A 23993-nucleotide genomic window follows, 5' to 3' on the forward strand; every position below is an offset into this window, starting at 1 on the left:
CATAGCTTGGACTGGTGGGTACTTGTGGATCTACCCCAAATCCCCAATAGGAAGGGAAGGGGCTGGTGTTTCCTCAGCCTCTATGGGCAATGGTAGACCTTCAGTCAGCATGGGCTAGCCCACTGGGTGCCTATGAATCCACTCCCACCCCAATAGGATATGAGGGATCTGGTGTCTCCACAGCATCTCCAGACAATGGCAGGTACTTCTGGCCTACAGGGACTGAACTATTGGGTGCCTGTGGATCCAACCCCATTCCTTAATAGGATGGGAGGGGGCTGGTGTTTCCTCAGCTTCTCCAGGCAACAACAGGTATTCTCGGCCTAAAGGGACTCAACTGTTGGGCATCAGTGATTCCATTTCCACCCCTAAAGGGCAGAAGGGACAGTACTTCCCTAGCCTCTCGGGGCAACTGCAGGCATATTTGGCCCACAGAGATTAGATTTTTGGACACTCCAGAGGATCCATCCCCACCCCGGCAGGGAGAGGGTCTGGTGCTACATCAGTTTACCTGAGCAACTGTGGTCATTTTGGACCCACATGGTATAGATTGTTGCCCACAACTATAGGTCCATTTGGGTGCGAAGCTTCATCAGTGTCTCTGGGCAACTACAGTCTTGTTGTGCCCAACTTGTATTATTATACATGGCTGCAGCTCTGTCCCTACCCCTGACAGAGGAGAAAGGGGGGAGAAGCTTCAATTCCTGGGGCAACATGGGCAGCTTCAGCCTCAGCACCAATTACATCCTTGACTCCTGGTACACAACCAGCAAGGGAGAAAAGACAAGAAATTCCTAAGCTAAAGGGAGAAACTGCACCCAAAATAAACACATCTAGCAAGCCAGGTGCCAAGACACCAACAAAAAATTACAACCCATACCAAGGAACAGGAAGATATGGCCCAGTTAAAGGAATAAGAAAAGCCTGCAGATGACATAAAGGAGTTGAGACAATTAATCTTATACATTCAAACTAATCTCCTTAATAAATTCAGTGAGATGGCTAATGAGACTAAGGATATTAAGAAGACATTGGATAAGCACAAAGAAGAATCTGAAAGCATACATAGAAAAATAGCAGACCTTATGGGAATGAAAGGTGCAATGAAATTACACTGGAGGCATGTAAACAGCAGGTTTGAAGACATGGCCTCTGAAAGCAAACACATGAAAGAATACATGAAGAATGGAAAAAATTGAACAAGGTCTCAGGGAACTAAATGACAGCAAGAGATATACAAACATATGTGTGTCATGGGTACCCCAGAAGGAGAAGAGAAAGGAAAAGGGGGAGAAGGAATATCTGAAGAAATAATGGTAGAAAATTTCCCAACCTTACTGAAGGACATAGGTATCTATGTCCAAGAAGCACAATGTACTCCCATGCAAAAAAATCTGAATAGACCAACTTCGAGACACATATTGATCAGAATGTCAAATGCCAAAGACAGAGAATTCTGAGAACAGCAAGAGAAAAGCAATGCACAACATATAAGGGGTACCCGATAAGATTAAGTGCCAATTTCTCATCAGAACCATGGAGGCAAGAAGGCAGTGGTATGATATATTTATGATACTGCAGGAGAAAAACTGCCAGTCAAGAATTTTATACCCAGCAAGATTATCTTTTAATAATGAGGGTGAGATTAGAATATTCACAGATAAATAGAAACTGAGAGACTTTATATCAAAAAGACCAGCTTTGCAGGAAATACTAAAGGGAGTGTTACAGCCTGAAAAAAAAAAAAAGGCAAGGGAGAGAGGCCTGGAAGAGAGTCTAGAAATGATGACTCTATCAATAACAGTAACCAAAAGTGTCAAATATCAAAATGGGTGAAATAAGAACTGCCTTTACAGTAATAACACTGAGTGTTAATGGATTAAACTCCCCAATCAAAAGATACAGATTGGCAGAATCGATAAGAAAATATAAGCCATTAATATGTTGTCTGCAAGAGACTCACCTTAGACCCAAAGACATGAACAGACTGAAAATGAAAGGTTGGAAAAGATATTCCACACATCAGTAACCAAAAAAAAAAAGAAAAAAAAGCTGGGGTAACTATACTTATATCAGATGATATAGACTTTAAAAACAAAACTGTTATTAGAGACAAGGAAGGACACTACACATTAATAAAAGGGATGATTCACCAGGAAGAAATAACAATCATAAATATATATGCTCCTAACCAGGATGGCCCAAGAAACATGAGGCAAACACTGGCAAAACTGAAGGGAGAAATAGACATCTCTACAATAATAGTTGGAGACTTCAATACATCACTCTCAGAATTGGAAAGAACATCTGGGCAGAGGATCAGTAAAGAAACAGAAAGCTTGAATAATATGATAAATGGACTAAACCTAACAGACATATACAGAACACTGCACCCCAAAACAGCAGGATATACATTCTTTTCAAGTGCTCACGGATCCTTCTCCAGGATAGACCACAGGTTAGGTCACAGAGAAGATCTCAATAAATTTAACAAAATCAAAATTTTACAAAGCACCTTCTCTGATCATAATGGAGTAAAGTTGGAAATCATCCAGGGGCAAAAAAGGGAAAATTCACATAAATACAACACACTTAAATAATCAGTGGGTCAAAGAGGAAATTTCAAGAGAAATCAATAAATATCTCGAGACAAATGACAATAAGAATACAATATATCAGAACCTATGGGATGCTGTGAAGGCAGTGTTAAGAGGAAATTTATAGCCCTCAATGCTTATATTAAAAAAGATGAAAGAGCGGACAACCAGCAAGATGGTAGCAGAGTAAGGAGCTCCTAGAGTCAGCTCCTGCTCCAGGGCAGTTAACAAACACCCAGGGATATCTGAGCTAGCTGAAGCACCTGTTTGGGGGCTCCAGGAGACCAGAAGAACATCCTGCCACATCCCTGAAGGAATGGAAGGAGGAGACTGCCCACCTGCAGAGAAGACTTGTAAGTAGAGCACTCTGCACCACGGAGGCCGGTGCCCATCCTCCACTGAAGGCACAAGCCACCTCGGGAGCTGTTCCACGGCTGGAATTGAAAGCTCCACTTCCCAAAAACAGGGAAGAGACGGGTGGGAACCAACTTCAGCTACTGAGGTTGTAAATTCAGCAGACTAAAGTATAATCCTGAGAACAGAAAAGTCTGAGTTTGTCCAAGTCAGGAAGAGGCCGGTGGCCACCATCTTAACTCCACATCTGGCATGAGGGGAAGCAGGGCGGACTGAAAATCACAGTGCTGGTGGGACCGGCTTCTTTCCCTCCAGCTCAGATTGCAGGTCTAGCCTAAGTCCCAGCCCCACCTCTGGGAGGGAGGAAGCTAGGGGGACCTGTGCCAGCCTCTCCGAGAAATTACTGACCAAGCTGTGGCAGCCAATGACTATCCTACTTGGACAGCACAAGCTGCTGCCAGAGCTAGTCTGTGGCTGGAATTGGAAGCTCCATTTCACAAAACCAGGGGAGGAGGAGACGGTTGGCCCTGATTTTGGCTACTGATTAATATACTTGGATAGCTAAGGAATAACACTAGGAACAGCTAAGATGTGAATCTGTACAAGTCAGAAAGAGGATGGTTGCTGCCATTTTGACTCTGCCCCAGCCTGAGGGGAAGCCAGGACTAATAATCACAGTGACAGTAGGGACCGATTTCTATCACCCAGATCGGCCTGCAGACCTAGGCTAGGCTTTAGCCCCACCTCTGGCAGGGAGGAGGCTGGCAGGCCCTGCACTAGCCTATCCAGATAATGCATATATATTTGGTGGCACAGACTGAATAATCGGAAGTCTACTAGGGAAACTGCAGTCATCTTGGACCTGAACTGCATAGACTGCTGCCCACACCTGCAGCTCCATTCTTGCCCCAGGTAGGGGAAAAAGAAGCACGAACTCTCATTAGTCTCTCTGGGTACTACAATCTAGGCCTGCGCGACCTGGATATTCCACACAGCTGTGACTCTGTCCTACCCCTGGCAAAGGAGTAAGTTGGAAGAACCTTCATCAGTCTCTGTGGCAATAAGGACAGCTTGAGCCTCCACAGCTTACAGCACCAACTACATCCTTGCCTCCTACTGCACAACCAGCAAGGGAGAAAGGGCACGAAGCCCTAAAGAGAAAAACTGCAGCCAGAATAAATACTCTAGTAAACCAGATGCCAAGACACCAACAAAAAATAACAATCCACATCAAGAAACGGGAAGATATGGCCCAGTTAAAGGAACAAGATAAGCCTCCAGATGACATAAAGGAGTTGAGACAACTAATCATAGATGTTCCAACAAATCTCCCTAATACATTCAATGAAATGGGTAAAGAGCTTAAAAATATTAAGAAGAGACTAGATGAGCACAAAGAAGTATTTGAAAGCATACATAGAAAATAGCAGAACTTTTGGGAATGCAAGGTGCAGTAAATGAAATTTAAAAACACTGGAATCATATAATAGCAGATTTGAGGAGGCAGAAGAAAGGATTGGTGAGCTTGAAGAAATGGCCTCTGAAAATGAACATACAAAAGAACAGATGAAGAAGAGAATGGAAAAAATTGAACAAAGTCTCAGGAAACTTAAAGACAGCAAAAGATGTGCAAACATACGTGTCATGGGTGTCCCCAGAGAAGGGAAAAGGGGCAGAAGGAATACTGAAGAAATAATGGTAGAAAATTTTCCAAACCTACTGAAGGACAAAGGTAACTATGTCCAAGAAGCACAATGTACTCCCATTCAAAAAAATCTGAATAGACCAACTCTGAGACACATACTAATCAGAATGTCAAAGACAGAGAGAATTCTGAGAACAGCAAGAGAAAAGCAATGCATAATATATAAAGGATACCCAATTAAGATTAAGTGCTGCTTTCTCATCAGAAACCATGGAGGCAAGAAGACAGTGGTCTGGTATATTTAAGACACTACAAGAGAAAAACTTATAGCCAAGAATTTTATATCTGGCAAGACTGTCTCTCAAAAATGAGGGTGAAATTACAATATTCACAGATAAACAGAAACTGAGAGAATTTCTAACCAAAAGACCAGAGTTTCAGGAAATACTAAAGGGTGTGCTAGAGCCTGAAAAGAAAAGACAGGAGAGAGAGGCCTGGAAGAGACTAGAAATGAAGATTATACCAATAAAAGTGTCAAAAGAATGATGAAAATAAAATATGATAGATAAAACTCAAATAGGAATAAACTTAACCACCAACAATGTAAAGCATGTGTATTCAGAAAACCAACTCAATGTTAAAAGAAATCAAAAAAGGTCTAAAACTGCCCATGTGCCAGCTGGGCCCTGAGCCTCAGCAGAGTTGTGACTCCTACTCTGGTTCATTAGACTTACCCAGGTCAGCTAACAGGGAGGTCAAGATGGTCAAACACCACACCAGGGAATCAAGAATGCTAACAACTGCAAGCAGAGGAATTGCATCCATCATCCATGGGGAATCTAAGCCCCCTCTTGATCTAGAGGTGGAGTGGACATCACCATCCCAGGGTCCATAGAATGGAGGAATAAACTATGGATTAGAGTGGATTTACTGATATTCTACTATGGAACTATTGTGACTAGTACTGGAAGAAATTGTAGCATTGAGGTAGAGAAAGTGACCACAGTAGTTGCTGAGAGCAGGGAGAGGGAAGAAGAGATGTGATGTGGGGGTCCTTTTGGGACTTTGAGTTGTCCTATATGATATTGCCAGGGTCAGATTATGGACTTTATATATCCTGCCTTAACCTACTGAATGTACTGGGCAGAGTGTAAACTACAGGGTAAACTATTATCTGTGTGGTGCAGCAGTGCTCCAGGATGTGTTCACTGAGTGCAATGAGTGTGCCACAATGATGGGGGAGGTTGTTGGTGTGGGAGGAGTAGGGTGGGGGGAGTGGGGTATATGGGAACCTTATATTTTTTAATGTAACATTTTTTTTTCTGATATATCTATCTTCAAAAAAATACAATCTACAAAAATGATGGGATGGCGTGCAGGGAGTGCAGTATATGGGAACCTCTTATGTTTTTTTTAATGTTTTTTAATGTAACGTTCTTTGTGATCTATTAACTTTAATTAAAAAAGTGTAAAAAGAAAGTAATATTAAATAACAAATATCAGAATATAAGGTTCTATCTAAACTGAGCTTTCAGAAAAGAATTCTTTGTAAATGAAGTCAGAGATGTTTTGAAAGTAACTTTTTAGATTTTTGTTCACTGATCAAATTCCATAAATTATTTTTTAAATCATAAAAGCCTTGCATAAACCTTATGTATTATGAATATTTTTAGCATAATAAAAGCAACCCTGATGTATATATGTATACTTATAGCTCAGGTGTAATGACTATTTTATAAGTCCAGTGTATATAAAATGTCACGTCTGTAACATCTGACTAAAGAACATTTCTCTTGTTAAAAAAATTTAAAGATGCTTTTTCTCCATAAACTACCTTTCTTTTCTGTTAAAGCCCATAAAATATAATTAATTTAGATTTTTAAACAATTATTAATATCCAACCGTTATCTTCAGTCTTTTTATGATATGCCTTTGTATAGTACTTGGTACTCTACAATGTGATTTTAAAACATTATTTATATTTCACAGAAGGGAAGGGAAAATGTAGGGTTTAATAACAACCACTAACATTGAACATGGTGGCATGTGTACCATTCTATTCTTCACTAAATTTAGCACTCTCTTATCACAAATTCTAAGATAATACAATATAATTTTAGTACATTTCACCTCATTAGGAATATTGGATTTGCATTTTTTAAGTTTTAATAATAAATTCCAGAATGACCTAAAAAAAAAAAAAAAAGGCCTAAATAACTAGAATAACATTCCATGCTCATGGATTGGAAGACTAAATATCATAAAGACATCAATTCTACTCAAATTCATATGCAGATTCAATGCAATCCTGATAAAAATTCCACCAGCATTTTCTTGAAAAATTGAAAACACAATTATCGAATTTATTTGAAAGAGTAAGGGGTCCTGAATAGGCAGAAACATCTTAAAAAAGGAAAAGCAAACTCTCATCTCCAGACTTTAAATTATATTACCTAGCTATAGTGGTAAAACAGCATGGTACTGGCATAAAAACAGACACATAGACCAATGGAATCAAACTGATGGTTCAGAAACAGATCCTCACATGTGTAGTCAAGTGATTTCTGACTAGTATGTCAAAACCACACAGCTCGGGCAGAACAGTCCATTCAAAAAATGGTGCTTAAAGAACTGGATTTCCATAGCCAAAAGAAGTAAAGAGGACTCTTATCTCACATTTTATCCAAAAATTAACTCGAAATGGATCAAAAACCTAAAAATAAAAGCAAGAACCATAAAGCTTCTAGAAGAAATTGTAGAAAAATACCTTCAAGCTCTGGTGGTAGGTGGTGGATTCTTAAAGGAGATAAGAGGAGGAATGAGATGGACTACTGATGTTTAATGTATGCAGAAGTTTTAATTAGCTTTAATGTAAAAATGTGGAATGTACAGAGTGGATGGTAACAAATAGTGAGTTAACAGCTAGTTTATAAATGGGGATGTGGCTGAAAATAGTAGTCTAGGGGTGTAAATGACAAATGACAAAATGTTAGAGAATAATCTAGGAAATGAATAGCATGTAAACCACGAGAAGGATAAGAATTGTGCCCGATGGTACAGATCCAAGAGTATCGTCTGTGAGCTAGAGCAAATGTACATCACTACTGCAGGGTGGTGGGAATGTGGAGAAGCATGGGGAAAATATAATTGGAGTGACCTATGGACTGTGGTTACCAACAAAAATATAATAATCTTGCATCTATGGCAAAGACATACTGTGCTGATAATGGGGCAGTATGGAGAATGTGTGCCAAATAAACACTATGGACATGGTAACAATATTATTTTATCTGTAACATGTTCCACCACAGTGTGGTGTGTTGATAGGTGGATGTTGTTTGGGAATTCTGCACATGTGCATGACTGTTTTATAAGTTTACAACTTCTTTCATAAAAAGATAAGGACTATAATTAGTAGTAAGATTTTGACAATATTCTTTCGTAGTCTATAACAAATGTCTCATGACAATGCAAGGTGTTGGTGGAGGGTTGATGTATGGGACCCCTGTATATAAAGTTATGCATATTTGCTTTGTAAGTACACAACTTTTACTATACAGTTATTGTTTATATATATTCATATAGAAATTATATAAAAATAATAATAGGGTGGGTGGGGGAAAATACTTTGGTTAGTAGTAATATTTGGACAATGCTCTTTAATCATTAGTTTAAAATGTTCAACAACAATGCAAAGTATTGGTGGTAGGTTGAGTTATGAGAGTCCTGTATGATGTTATGTATATTTTGTAAGTTCACAATTATTACTACATATTTATTGTTTATATATGTTTATGTGTGTGTGTGTGATATACTTCAGAAAATTTTTTTAAAATGAAAAAAAAAAAAGAAGAGCTAAAATAAATGAACTGGACAGGCTGCACTTTTTTCGCATTGGGTGGCTCTCCTTACAGGGCGCACTCCTTGCGTGTGGGGCTCCCCTATGCGGGGGACACCTCTGAGTGGCAGGGCACTCCTTGTGCACACACGGAGAGCTGACGCAGCAAGATGATGCAACAAAGAGACACAGATTCCAGGTGCTGCTGAACAAGAATACAGGCAGACACAGATGAACATGCAGCGAATGGACACAGAGAACAGACAACTGGGGGTTTGGGGAGGGGGAGAGAAATAAATAAAAAAATAAATCTTAAAAAATAAAAAAATAAAATAAATGACCTAACCTCACAGCTGGAGTAACTAGAAAAAGAGCAGCAAACTAATCCCAAAGCAAGTAGAGGGAATGAGATAACAAAGATCAGAGCAGAAATAAATGATATTGAGATATTGAGATCAGAAGAACAGAAAGAATTAACAAAACCAAAAGTTGGTTCTTCAAGATTAACAAAATCGACAAACCCTTAGTTAGGCTAAGGAAAAAAGAGTGAAGATGCAAACAGATGAAATAAAAAAGTGAAAAGAGAACATCACTACAGACCCCACAGAAATGACAGATCATAAGAGGATACTATGGACAACTCTATGCCAAAATACTAGACAATGTAGGTGAAATGGAAAAATTCCTAGGAATGTACAAACAACCTACACTGGCCCAAGAAGAAATAGAATACCTCAACAAACCAATCACAAGTAAAGAGATTAAAGCAGTCATGAAATAGCTCCCCAAAATGAAAAGCCCAGGACCAGATGGTTTCACAGGTGAGTTCTACCAAGCATTCAAAGAAGATTTAATACCAGTCTTACTCAAGCTCTTCCAAAAAATTAAAAAAGAAGGAACTACCACAAACTCATTCTATGAAGCCAGTATCATCCTAATACCAAAGCCAGATAGATATCGCCCCCCCAAAAAAATAAAATTACAGACCCATTTCTCTAATAATTACAGATGCAAAAATCCTCAATAATATATTTGCTAATCGAATCCAACAACACATTGAAAGAATTATTCATCAAAATCAAGTGGGTTTTATACCAGGCATGCAAGGCCGGTTCAACACAAGAAAATCAATCAGCATAATATACCACATTAATAAATCAAAGAAGAAAAATCACATATCTTATCAATTCATGCAGAAAAGACATTTGATAAAATACAGAACCCATTCTTGATAAAAATACTACAAAAAATAGGAAGTGAAGAAAACTTTCTCACTAACATTGTAATTAATTTCTCAGCTAACATTGTAATTAATGGTGAAAGACTGAAAACTTTCCTGTTGCAATCAGGGAGAAGACTAGGATGCCCACTGTCACCACTGTTGTTCAATATAGTGCTAGAAGTTCTAGCCAGAGCAATCAGGCATGAAAAAGAAATAAAAGGCATCCAAACTGGAAAAGAAGAATTAAAACTTTCACTATTTGCAGATGATATGCTTGTATATCTAGAAAGTCCTGAAAAATCTACAACAAAGTTCCTAGAACTAATAAATGATTTCTGCAGAGTGTCAGGATACAAGATCAATACACAAAAACCAGTGGTGTTTTTATACACTAGTAATGTGCAATCTGAGGAGGACATCAGGAAAAAATTCCATTTATAGTAGCAACTAAAAGAATCAAATATTTAGGAATAAACTTAGCCAAGGATGCAAAGCACTTGTATTCAGAAAACTCCAATGCATTGCTAAAAGAAATTTTAAAAAAGACCTAAATAATTGGAAGAACATTCCAAGCTCATGGATTAGAAGACTAAATATCATTAAGATGTCAATTCTACCCCAATTGATATTCAATGGGGTAGATTCAATGCAACCCCAGTTAAAATTCCACCAGCATTTTTTAAACAAATGAAAAACACAACTATAAAATTTATCTGGAAGGGTAAGGGGTCCTGAATAAAGAGAACCATCTTAAAAAGGAAAAATGAAGCTGGAGGACTCTTACTTCCAGACTTTAAATCAAATTACCTAGCTACAGTGGTAAAATCAGCATGGTACTGGCTTAAAGACAGACACATAGACCAATGGAACTGAATTAATGGTTCAGAAACAGACCCTCACAAAGATGGCCAAGTGATTTTTGACAAGCCTGTCAAACCTACCCAGCTGGGACAGAACAGTTTATTCAACAAATGGTGTTGGGAGAACTAGATATCCATAGCCAAAAGAAAGAAAGAGGACCCCTACCTCACTCTTTATACAAAAATTAACTCAAAATGGATCAAAGACCTAAATATAAAAGCAAGTACCATAAAGCTCCTAAAAGTAAATGTAGGGAAACATCTTCAAGACCTGGTGGTAAGTGGTAGATTCTTAAACCTTATACCAAAAGCACAAGCAATGAAAGGAAACATGGATAAATGGGACCTCCTTAAACTTAAACACTTCTGTGATTCAAAGGACTTCATGATGAAGGTGAAAAGGCAGCCCAGTTGATGGGAGAAAATATTTGGGAACCACTTATGTGATAAGGGTTTGATTTCCATTCTATATAAAGAGATCATACAACTCAACAATAAAAGAGCAAGCAATCCAATTAAAAAATAGGCAAAAGATTTAAATAGACATTTCTCCAAAGAGGAAATACAAATGGCCAAAAAGCACATGAAAAATGTTCCATATCACTAGCTATTATTAGGGAAACACAAATTAAAACAACAATGAGATATCATTTAACACCACACAGAATGGTCATTATTTTAAAAACTGACACCAATAAGCACTGGAGAGGATGTAGAGAAATAGGAACACTGCTTCACTGTTGGTGGGAGTGTAAAATGGTGCAGCCCCTGTGGAAGACAGTTTGGCGGTTCCTCAGGAAGCTAAATATAGAACTGCCATATACTCCAGCAATTCCTCTACAAGGAATACATCCAGAACTAAAAACTATGACATGAGCAGACATCTGCACACTGATGTCCACAGCGATGTTATTCAAAATTTCCAAAAGATGGAAACAACCCAAGCGTCCATCCACCTATGAATGGATAAACAAAATGTGGTATATACATACAATGGATTACTATGCTGCAGTAGGAAGAAATGAAATTGGGACACATGTGATAACATGGATGAATCTTGAAGGTATTATACTAAATGAAATAAGCCAGACACAAAAGGACAAATACTGCATGGTCTCATTAATATGAACTAAATATGAAGAATAAACACATGGAGTTAAAACCTAGAGTATGGGTTATTAGGAGATGAGAAGGGTTGAGAAGAACTACTGATGCTTAATGTATGTAGAAGTTTTGACTGTTAAAGTGTGGAAATGGACATAGTTGATGGTAGCACATTATATAGTCAGTAGCAACTGGTTTCTAAACGGGATTGTGGCTGAAAAGGGTAGTCTGGGGAAGTAAATGTCAATAGAAAGAAAGCTAAAGAATAATCTAGGGACTGAATAACACAATGAACCCAGAGGTGGATGGGGATTGCGGTTGAGGGTACAAATATGACAGTCCTTCTGTGAGCTAGAGCAGATGTACATCACTATAGCAGGGTGGTAGTAATATGGAGAAGCATGGGAAAACTACAATTGGTGTGACCTATAGACTGTGGTTAACAGCAATACTATAATATTCTTGCATCAATGCCAAAGTCTGTACTGTGCTAATAATGGAGGTGTATGGAAAAAGTGTGCCAAATGTATGCTATGGACCATGGTAGGTGATAACAGTCTGATGATATTATTTCATAATTATAACAAATGTCCCACCATGGGGTGATGTGTTGGTGAAAGGGTATTGTATGGGAAATCTACACATCTGTATGATTGTTTTGCAAGTTCACAACCTCTATAAAAAAATAGTGTGGGTTGGGGGAAAAATACACCAAATGTACGATAAGGACTATAGTTAGTAATATTTTGATAATGCTCTTGCATAGTTTGCAACAAATGTTTCACAACAATGCAAAGTGTTGGTGGAGGGGTGATGTATGAGACCCCTGTATGATGTTATGTTTACTTTGTAAGTTCACAATCTTTACAATACACTTATTGTTTATGTATGTTCATGTATGTATAATATACTTCAATAAAAAATGTATTTTAAAAAATTGTACTAACAAAAAACAAAAAAAACCAAAAAACCAAGGGGAGGGAGCAGATGTAGTTCAAGTGGTTGAGTACTTGCTTCCCATGTATGAGGTCCCAGTTTGATCCCTGGTACCTCCTAAAGAAATAAGCAAATGAAAAAACCAAAACCAATTCTCATTGGGAAGTGGATGTAGCTCAGTGGTTGAGCACCTGCTTCCCAAGCATGAGGTCCTGGGTTCAATCCCTGGAACCTCCCAAAAAAAAAGGAGGGGGATGGGTGGTAAACACACATCAGAAACCTGATTCAGAAAATGGGCAAAAGACATGAACAGATAATTCACATAAACAAACAAAAACTGTCCTATAAAAAGTTGTTCAGTCTTACTCATAATAAAATTAAAAGCAGAACAACTCAGTCTTGGCAAGGCTATGGGAAATAGGCACTCTCATACATTGCTAGTGAAAATCAATTTGGTAAAAACCTTATGGGAGGGAGCAATTTCACTTTAAGGAGTTTCTCTGAAGATATGCCTCCAACAATACAAAACTACATAAGCACAAGATTATTTATTGCAGTGCTGTAATTGAAAAAGTTATACTCAACCTCAAGGCCCACGTGTGGATAAACTCCAACACAGCCACATACAGGAGTCTAGTGATAAAAAATAATGAGGACACTCTGAACAAATATGGTGTGACTTTCAGGATATCTTCGTAAGTTAAAAAAAGGTACAAGAGTATAGATATAGCGTGCTATCTTCTGTGTAATAGAGAAAGGGAAATATGAAATCATACACATACCTACTTATTTTCACAAAAAGAAACAGGAAGGACAAACCAGAAACTAATGAGAATGAGAAAGAAGGGGCAGGTGTGGGGTGGGGCAATGGCACTTTTTGTACAGCTTTGATTTTTATAACCCTATTAATGTTTCACACACTCAAAAACTAAAATAAAACCAACAAGGGTGGAGGCAGGAGGCATAAGCACAAATGCTGAAACAAATAACTAGTATTTTGAATGGTTAACACACCACAAGGAAGGGAAGAAAAAAATAAGAACCCAGTAACCCAAACAACTTATGAGCACAAGATTGTTACTATATCCTTTGCGAATAAAGACAAAAGGAAATGTAAACCAATACTACCCTTGTCTGACCGTGTGGGTTCATAATTCTAATTCCACAGCCACCATCTGTGTATGCTAGGTTCCACAGAGACACTGTGCAAACACAGGCACTATCCAGACCACAATGTAGCATCATTATTCTGTGATTCATCCGTGGCAGTCATGTGCCAATAGCTTATTTCTTCTGGTTGCTGTCAAGGAGTATTCCGTCAGATGGATATACCCAGGTTAGTTTAACCACTCACTTGTTGATGGGTATTAGGGTTTTTCCAATTTGGGAAGCTATTACTAATCGCAAAGCTGCTGTGAACACCTACGTCAAGTCTTTGCATGAACAAATCTTTTCATTTCTGTTACATAGCCAGGACTGTAATAGTACCTATTACAAATTTTTAGTACTGAGGGCTATAAAGGCATGATCAAGTGGTTGTAGCTCTAATTTTTAAGACACTGCCAAATTGTTTTCCAAAGTGGCTGGACCATTTTACATTCCCACTAGCAGAGGATGAGGGTTCCTACTGCAATGGCACTAAAGGATAATAGGAGAAAAAAGTAAGAATCTGTGAGTCCATAGAAATATAAAAAAATAAATGAATAAAGAAGGAAGAGAGAAGGAAAATATGTTCCATACAGTAGAACGCTGATCACCATTTGGCAACAACATGGTTATTAAGTGGGGGGAAAAATCACTGATGGATGCCAAAACTGGTGCATAAAAGCTTGATGAGGAATAGGACATTTGTACAGGTCCAAAGAACATCTCTCAAATTACATATGAATTACAAATGGGAAAAGGTTAACTTCAGGGTTGAGAAACCTGCCAGATCCTACTTTAACCAAGGGATCAACGTTGACCTCACCAAGAGTGGCACAAACCAGTATCACCTGTCTCCTGAGAAGCACTGAGTCAGACATGGCATCACTTTTGTGGTATTCCTGCCAAAAAGGTACACATGTGTGTGGACATGCCATAAAGCAACTGCCAGAAAATGTTAATAATGAGGAATGGGTGGAGAGGAAAGGAGAGCTCTCTGTACTAGTCACATTTATTTCTTGAAGCTTAAAGTGATTTCAAAATAAGAAATTAACAAAAATCCTCAACCATGTTAAATGGAAGTCTTTCTGAAAAGTCACACATAAACCTGCCTTCTCAGAGTGCCATAAGCTTAACAATCATCAGCAACTAAGGCCATCAACGGGAAACCAGACAAGTCTACCCAGGACGACGGAGCTGTGCACGGCTGTCTGTCCTGACTGGCCCAATTTCTGAGTCCGCTCTTCCTAGTTTTTCTCCCTTGATACCAGCAATCAGAGCTTTCCCTACTTGTAGAGGGCTTGCCTCTAGCCATACCTGTGCCATGCCCCTAGGAACTGTTACTTTCACCTCCTGAGGCTAGAAAGTCAGATAACTAAGTTCATCACGAAAGCTTCTAAAATAAAAGTAGGCTTAAGTGAGGGTATGCCTGCTGCTACAAATCAAATGCACAAGGGTAAAAGCTCAGGAGAGTTCTTACAGCCTCTCAGGGGGCTTTCTGGCTCAGATTTTTGTTTCTTCCTCTGGTTGGGATGGTGTGACTTTATAAAGGGTCTGCAGGTAAGTGAATTTGCTAATGTACTTGGGGTGGGGCAGGGGACAATGAATAAATAAATTTAGATACTTGCATCACTTAGGAATTAAAAGTTTTCAAAATACATATCAGAGACCCCAGAATGACGTAACAGTATCTTTGTTAAATACAGGTTGTAGAGAAATTGGCTGGCAATAGTCAAGCAGTACAAGACTCCTTTAAGCGGTTATGAGTCAAGTACTCCTGTTATCCAAAGTTTCATATGGTTCTATGTCTAGGTCTTCAGGAAAAAGGGTGAGTATGATTTTCAGAATGTCAACACACTTCAAAATGAATTTTAGAAGAAAAACCATTTTAGACTTAGAGCCCATTTGCACCATTGTTTGAAGGCAGCTACTTCTAGAAACAGCCCACTCATTTTCTATTGCCCGCACCCCAGTGAGGAATACATCAAAAGAATTACCTGATTTTTTTAAAAGCTTTTCTAAAACATAATCATCATTGCTCTGTTCTCTCGCCTCACTCTCGTTCTCAGTGTCTTGCTTCCGGTACTGCCTCTTCTTCACCAAGTGTGGAATTCGAGTTCCCTCAAACTTGGCATCTCTACGATGCTTGGAGTTCTTAGGTGTTGGCTTCTTTTCTGGATGTTTCTCCGGGGTCTCTTCTTTTGCCACACTAGGATGTTTTGTTTTTGATTTGTGCTTATGAAAATTATTTTCTACTTGTTCAGTCTCTGAAATAGACTCAGTTTGAACCTGGCAGATTTCTCTTTTATAGGAAACATCTTGCTTCTCATCAGTACTTTCCTCATCAGGTGTCCCGTGTGTTTTACTGATTCTGGGTGAAGCTGAACATTCCCCATTTCCTTTAACCACTGATGACCCTTCTGGTCTAGACACTGCCTGTGTTTGCAAATATTCCTCTCCTACATATGTATTGCCGACAGTTAGATTACTACTTGCTGGAGGGTCATCTTTTGAAGGATCACTGTGATCAGAAGTTACTGGATTTACTATGTCTTCAATGGTTTTAGATTTATCTTCAGATGATGTGACATCATTTGTGGATGTATTAGAATCAGGTGCTATTTTGTGTTTTGGAACCTCATGGTCTATTCCAAAGGCTGGTTGGATTTTTCTTTTTAAATGGCGTCTGGGTCTCTGAACATCAGAACCAGTTCCTTAAAGGGGAGAAACACAATTAATGCTACACTGCATAATTCTGATATAACTTATTACTTCATATGCAAGAATTTTAGGTCATACCTGCAAAGATTGCACTTGTTTCAGTGCTTTGGGATGCATCAGGACTAGTCAGAGTAAACAGCTCATAAAGATCATTGGATTTGAAAAACCGCCTTTGTTTTGGATCTTTCAGCACTCGATTTGTTAAAAACTGCTTGAAGATTTGTCTAAGAAGATAAAAATTAAACTGGTATGAAATAATGTTCAGGTCTAGTTCAAACCTGAGTCACAAAACAATATAAAAGAAACATAACTGTGAATGTTTTAAGTAATCCCCCAGACTTTTAGCCTTGGAAAATGACATTTCAGGAAGTACTTAAGGGAAGCAGATGTGGCTCTACTGACAGAGCGTCTGTCTATGATACGGAGGGTCCAGGGTTCGATCCCCAGGACCTCCTGACCCATGTGGTAAGGTGGCCCACGAACAGTGCTGATGTGCACAAGGAGTGCTGTGCCAAGCAGGGGCAACCCCATGTATGGATGCCCCAAGCACAAGGAGTGCACCCCCACAAGGAGAGCTGTCCCACATGAAAAAGAGCAGCCCACCCGGGAGTGGTACCACATACACATAGAGCTGACACAACAAGATGCTACAACAAAAAAGAGATGTAGTTTCACAGTACCACCAGATACTGCAAGCGGATGCAGAAGAACACACAGAGCAGACAATGGGGGGAAGAGAGAGAAATAAATTAAAAAAAAAAAAGGAAGTACTTAATATACCAGGTGAATTGGTCTCCCATGTTTTTCAGAGTTTAAATTAGAAAGAATCCCTTATTATTGAACCCAATGAGCTTTGTCAGCTTCCAAGAGTCAGAGGCTCTCAGAGCTCGACCAAGGGTCCTCTGCCCAAGGCCCTTGGGAGCCTCATGTGACGGGCTTAGGAAACTCGATGACTTGGGCTTTGCAAAGGTTTCACCCTGACCCGCCCCACACCACCACTCCTGCATGGGTATCTCAACAAAGCAGCACGCCCCTCCTAGTCACAGATTCTCCAGGTGATGTGTGTAAGAACTAAGAGGATGCTCTTTTCTCAACAGGAGCCAATTTGTCCCTGGCTGTCCCAGAACCAGGGCCCGTGAAGAACATGTAAGATGCTGTAAAGTGCAGGGGACCCCCTTAAGGAGCTGGGGTACAGCTCAGGAATACAGTATTTGGTGGGTGAAGGGGAGAAGCCAGAAGCATCTTGACTCCACTGCTGAGTTTCCGTGGCCTCAAATCCTCTGGCACAGACAGTGTGGTGGAGCAGTGGGACGGCGGCCTCGGAGCCAAAGACCAGAGTGGTGTGTAAAATGCCAACACGTTAGCATTTCAAACTTGCCACTTCAAAAAGGTCTTCTGGCAGAAGGTGGCAGACAGTAGTAGGCAGAACTGTTTTTCCCAGATAACGTGATATCTACACATAAGCTATCCTTGACGTTCAGCAAAGTAGACAAATTATTGGGTTTGAAGACAATTTGAAAAAACACACAATGAGCTACCTAAGCTTATTTGAACAGGAAAGAAAACAAAAACAAACACAAAACAAAACTTTAAAACCTTACATCTATTGTGCTGAGACAGAAAAATTTTAAAAACAACACTTCAGGGGAGCGGATGTAGCTCAAGTGGTCGAGCGCCTGCTTCTCATGTATAGGGTCTGGATTCAATCCCTGGTGTCACCTTAAAAAAAAAAACAGGGAAGTGGACTTGGCTCAACGGATAAAGTGTCCGCCTACCACATGGGAGGTCCGCAGTTCAAACCCGTGTGGAGCTGGCCCACCCACAGTGCTGATGCGTGCAAGGAGTGCCGTGCCACGCAGGGGTGACCCGACATAGGGCAGCCCCACGTGCAAGGAGTGCGCCCCGTAAGGAGAGCCGAGCGCAAAAGAAAGTGCAGCCTGCCCAGGAATGGCATTGCACACACAGAGAGTTGATGCAGCAAGATGACACAACAAAAAGAGACACAGATTCCTGGGTCACTGACAAGAATAGAAGCGGACACAGAAGAACATACAGCAAATGGACACAGTGAGAAGACAACTGGGTGGGGTGGGAAGGGGAGAGAAATAAATAAAAATATGATAATAAAATCTTTAAAAAAAACAAAAACACTTCAGAAAAAAAAATTCCCTGCTTCAAACCCTGGCGGCGTACTTTCTCTACCCAGTCCACACTGCAATCAGGCGAGCAGACAGGTGGCCATCGGTACTGACCGGTGGTAAATCTTTTCTTCAATGGTGCCCGCAGTCAGGAGCCTGTACACTGTCACCTGCTTCTTCTGGCCTATTCTCCATGCTCGCTCCCGGGCCTATGGCAGAGAGAGACAGCTCAGCAAGGGCCTTCCCCAGTGAGAGGTACTAACTGTAAGAAACGGGGAGCTGGGAGCTTGCTTTCATTCCCAAAGTTAAAATTGTGGCTGAGTCTGAGTCAAGGCCTGCTAAGAAAGATAAAACAGCCAGATGGAGACATCTCTGCCTGGAAGAAAAAAAGGTGCATTCTTTAATAAAGCTACGGGCCAGCTGCTGAAGACTCTGCCCATGTGACTCTGGAGGGTGCTTTCCCTGACACAACCCAATCGCACACCAAAAGACAATTACGAGTGCTAATAACTCAACTCTAATGCTACTGATTCATTTTTAAAATAAACACACCTGTGTGTCGGTGCTGGGGTTCCAGTCGGGGTCATAGATGATGACTCGGTTTGCCCCGGTCAAGTTGACTCCAAGGCCTCCTACCCGAGTGGTCAGAAGAAACACATATATGGACGAGTCCTGGAGGCAACACAAAAGGCATGTAGGGAGGACAGTCAAGATGAAGTGCGGCTCTCCACCTCAGCTTTCCCACACTCTGCACACAGAAAACCTTCCCCGGCAAAAGGAACTTGTGGGGCCCTAGAGATCTCTGATGAGTCAAGATCCCATCTCACAGCTCTTACTTTTAGTGTCAAGTGTATCAGCAATATTTAAAAATTGGGTTTCAAAGATGGAACAGACATTCTGTTTAAACATACACACACAAATTGAGGAATACAAAGAGTTAAAAACAAAAAAGTCCCCCACCCAATCCTAAGGGCTAGCCCTGCTCAGGGTGGTAAGGGCACCCCAATCCTCTTCCTCTAACAAACAGCACCCCATTTGACTTGACTGTCACATTGGCTCATTACCTCATTGTATCTCATAATCAGAGGCTGTCTTGAAGCGATTGTAGTGGTCCCATCCATTTTGAGATAGGAGTAGCTGTGGGCTCTAAGGAATACTTCAAGTATGTCCAGCATCTATTTGGGGGTGGGTGATAAGAGTTTCAAAATCAAATCAACACTCCCAGTGAGTGCCTCTGTAATTGTGCAACCACAAGTCATATCTTCCCCCAGACCAGTTTCAATTAAAAGGGGTTTCTTGCTTTCAGTCAGAAAAATGTAACTGGGACAAGAGTATTTGGGGTATTGCCCTATTCGAATTCTTGCCAATTCTGTAAACAACTTGGCATTTATTTGCATTTAGGCCCCAAATCACCCACACACCAGAACCACACTGTGAGCTTTTATAAAAAGTCAACTTCTGGGTACCACCTCTAGAGAAACATCCAAGCCTCCAAAAGAGGCTGCCACCTCAACTCCAATACACAGACTTGCTTTTGAAAACTTGTTTAATATTATATCCTAATACTATTTTGTGAATTAATGGTGGTAATTCATTTTTTAAAAACTCACAAAATCTGTTTTTTTTATATGAGATTTGTACATGTACCTGCCGCGACTGAGAAAAGAGCAGTACTCGTTGGCCCTGCTTGTGCCATATCTTCAACAGAGACTCCACCACTATCATTTTCCCGGATCGTTTCCAGTATCCAAACTGATTTTCTTCCAGTTCATGATCTGGAGCACCTGGGAGATTCCTGGGACCTCCAGAAAAGAGGTCTGGGTGGTTGCATATTTTTCTTAGAGCTACAAGTCCAGAGAAAATCTATGGTATAAAAGGACATATGTGTACTCAGATTATCTCATGTAAAATAACATTCATTCAGAAAGGAAGAGAAGGAGTCTCTTCAATAAATAACCTAAAATAGTAATTCTTAAAGATCTGGAAATGGATAGTGGTGATGGTAGCACACTAAAAGAAAAATAAGTCATTCTTTATCAGCTTCTTAGTTTCCACCCAAATTGCAGCATATTAGGACCCAGAAGAAACCAACCTTCACTAATTTTCTTTCCCCCACAGGGCATGTTCTCTGGGAAAAAGAAATTCTATTGGATCAAACATGTTTAGAGGGATTATATTCAGATGCTGTTAATTTATTTTCCTTCCCTACAATAAACAGCTAAGCAGTTCACAGTTTTATACATTTGATATAAAAAACTGACTTTCCTTTTAAATACAGATCAAAAATGACATTAATCTAGACTTTGAGAAACCGGCCACATGACTTAACAAATATACTTAAAACACTACATTGCTAAATAAAGTACCATGCAGAAAGTTCAGTAGTTTAATACAGGTCAGAGATTGACATTCCAATTCCTTTATGCTATCGTATCAGAAAACATATGTATGTGAAAAATGCACTAATTGGAAAGATGTGAAGGATGGTTCATGAGAACAGCAGGGCATGGAAGGCCATGTACACCTTACACCCCCAGACCCCAGCAGGACATGACCAATATTTTAACAATAGGGGTCCTTCCCAACTTTCAGAGGATGACACAACCCAAGCCCACCAATATAAAAGTTTAAGTAGGAAAAAGGTAAGTCACAAATGGATGCCAATTATTAAAGAGAATGGTAGTTTGAACTCATAGACAAGTTACAGATAGGAAAAAAAGATCTAAACAAATCAAAAACATCCTTGAAACTCTCCAAAGGAGCCGGATGGGAGTCGATCCCCCCCCAGACCTGTGCATCCAACACAGAAGGCACCAGCCAATGGGGGCTGCTGAGCTCAGGCCAAGGGGGGATGTGCTGCCAGAGAAGCTACACTCAATTTCAAAGACTCAGCATAAAAGTGAAGGTGGAAGAGCACTAACACATTTTGTTTTTTATCATAACAAAGTCTGTTGGATAGAGTTAAATGAAATAGATTACTGAGGTTTTCCTTTTCGCCTTTCTAACGTGACGACTAGAAAACAGGCAGTGACAGGTGGCTGGCGTTCTGTCGCCCTCGGATGGTCCTCACCTGGACCATCGCAAGCCGCACAACCTGGAGGCACACGAGGAAGGTCGCGGACACTGAGGAGAGGCGAGCAAGAACGAATGTCTAAAAGAGCTCCTGGAGATGCCAATGAGAGAGAAAACTAGAACCAGTGAGAGGTGGTTGAGAGAACCAAAATGACGTGCATCTGGGAGAGCAAACGATGGGGGCTGAAGACCAATGTGGATTACGGGACGCACGTGGGTGAGCTAGCTGACGAGAAGGGCTGGATTCCCACAGCCTGTTCTGGAAACACCTCTCCACGAGGATTCTGCCGGGAGGCGGCAAGGAGAGCCCACTTAGATCACTGCAGTCTCTCTGGCCCAAGCTGTCTTACACAGGTCACTAGAACACAGCTCGCACTTCGAGATACTGAAGCACAAAGAAGTTGAGCAGTTTACCCAACACTCACACTAAGGGCTATCTGCCGACACCTACTCCATGTGCTTCTATTAATAACAGAGGCCCACACAGCTTGCTGAGTAGTGCAAACAGCCAATGTCTGTAATGTACTCGAGAAAATTTTAGAGAAAGAATTCTTCCTTGTGCACCTGCCAGCTGTGAGTCCAGGGCTGTCTCCCAGGTTCTGTGGAGTTTCTGTTTCCAGTCCCTGTGGGCTTACCAGGCCCTCTAACCTAGTGCTGTACTGACTTGCATGCCACAGTGCTGCAGTACAGGTCAAGGAAGAAGGGGCTGAAGTTGTACTGTGGGTTCTCTGACTTCTGGAATGCTTTCAAATGAAGGTAAGGTCCTCACTGAAATGGTTTCCGGAAGGTAGCAGAGAGCCCAGTAAATGCCACCTGAGTGAACACTGATGCCCAGGGCCCAGCACGAAAGCCATGGGAGGCACATCGCTTGTGGGGTCACATACCTAACTTATTTAAAGTGCGTTGGACACTCTGGAGTAGAAAACGTGTTCCAGAGTCAAATTCAATTACACTACTATGATTTTTACGATGGGCTTTTCCTGTAGAGATACTATCTAGTAATTATCTAGGCACTTTTAAGTGGTAGCAACAGCAAAAAGGAAGTTTTCTTAGTATCAAAAAGAAGGAAATAACCTTAAATAAATTTCTTCCACATACTGGGAACAAAACGAGAATTAGAACCAGAGACATCTGAACCAGAGCTTTGTCTGGCTTCCTATATTGTAGTGGTTCATAAACCTTTTCTTCTATTTTTTAAAAATGTTTACATTCAAAAAATATTAGAGGTCCCCACATACCCCTCACCCCAGTCCTCCCAAATCAACAACCTCTTTCATCATCATGGGACAGTCATTGCATTTGGTGACTACATTTTGGAGCACTGCTGCCCCACAAGGATAGTGGTTTACATTGTAGTTTACACTCTCCCCCAGTCCACCCAGTGGGCCATGGCAGGACATACAATGTCTAGCATCTGTCCCTGCAGCACCACCCAGGACAACTCCAAGTCCTGAAAATGCCCCCACATCACATCTCTTCTTCCCTCTCTCTACCCTCAGCAGCTACTGTGGCCATTTTCTCCACATCAATGCTACAATTTCTTCCATTACTAATCACAATTGTTCCATAGTAGACTATCAGTAAATCCACTCTAATCCATACTCTATTCTTTTATTCAGATATGGGGTTCCTTTAAGAAGCTGATGAGAATTTATGAAGCCTCTACACCAAATACATAATTTTCTGTCGTAATTCCTTGGAAAGCTCAACAAGGTTCCCAACACCCACTACTAATCTGCCCAATGAGAATTTCTGGAATGAAAGAAAATGCATGGGCTTTGAAGTCAAACTTGAGCCAACATTCCAACTCTGTAGCTTACAGCTGGCTAAATGTCTCCAAACCATGGCTACCAGAGAGGACCACACGATAGGCAGCCAAGATAATTCGAGTGAAGAGCCTGGCACATTCTAGGTACTTAAATACTAGATTCCTTTCCTCCCCTTTTGGTTTTCATCAGCCTCTGTTCTTCGCTCACCTGCATCTCCCCATTGAGGATCTTGTAAACCTCTTTGGAGTCAATGAAGTTTTGGTAGACTTTATGCTGCTCTTCTGTGAGGCGGCAAAACAAGACCTATGGGGGGTAAACAGGGAAGCTATGATTTCCTCCCAAAATTAACAGCAAAAAATAATTCAAATATCAAGTTATTACCTAATCAAAAAATGTACAATACATTCAGTTTTAACAATACACCTTTTTTTTTTTTTTTAAGAAATGATTAACCACGCCTGGAACTCCTGGCTGCTGTATTTACTCTCTGACAACAACACTTTCCCTCCCAGCCCAGTGACTCCATGCCATCATGTTCTTTGACTTTCTGCCTCTCAACTCTCTCTCAGTTCACCACCAACCTTGTGGCTTCAC

The 23993-nt window shown here is 40.4% G+C and overlaps 1 protein-coding gene across 6 annotated transcripts in view; it reads right to left on the reverse strand.

The window, feature by feature from the left end:
- ERCC6 (ERCC excision repair 6, chromatin remodeling factor) overlaps positions 1–23993 on the reverse strand; it is an 86091-nt gene that overhangs the window by 4771 nt on the left and 57327 nt on the right. For all 6 annotated transcript variants that reach the window (XM_071215886.1, XM_004465775.4, XM_071215887.1 and 3 more), the window contains 7 exons: positions 23607–23702; positions 20206–20421; positions 19623–19733; positions 19111–19230; positions 18673–18767; positions 16499–16644; positions 15697–16413 (listed from right to left, as the gene is read on the reverse strand). In XM_071215886.1, the coding sequence (XP_071071987.1) occupies positions 15697–16413; positions 16499–16644; positions 18673–18767; positions 19111–19230; positions 19623–19733; positions 20206–20421; positions 23607–23702 (1501 nt within the window). The remainder of the gene's footprint in view (positions 1–15696; positions 16414–16498; positions 16645–18672; positions 18768–19110; positions 19231–19622; positions 19734–20205; positions 20422–23606; positions 23703–23993) is intronic.

Source organism: Dasypus novemcinctus, chromosome 6 (genome assembly GCF_030445035.2).
Source record: "Dasypus novemcinctus isolate mDasNov1 chromosome 6, mDasNov1.1.hap2, whole genome shotgun sequence".
Taxonomy (NCBI): Eukaryota; Metazoa; Chordata; class Mammalia; order Cingulata; family Dasypodidae; genus Dasypus; species Dasypus novemcinctus.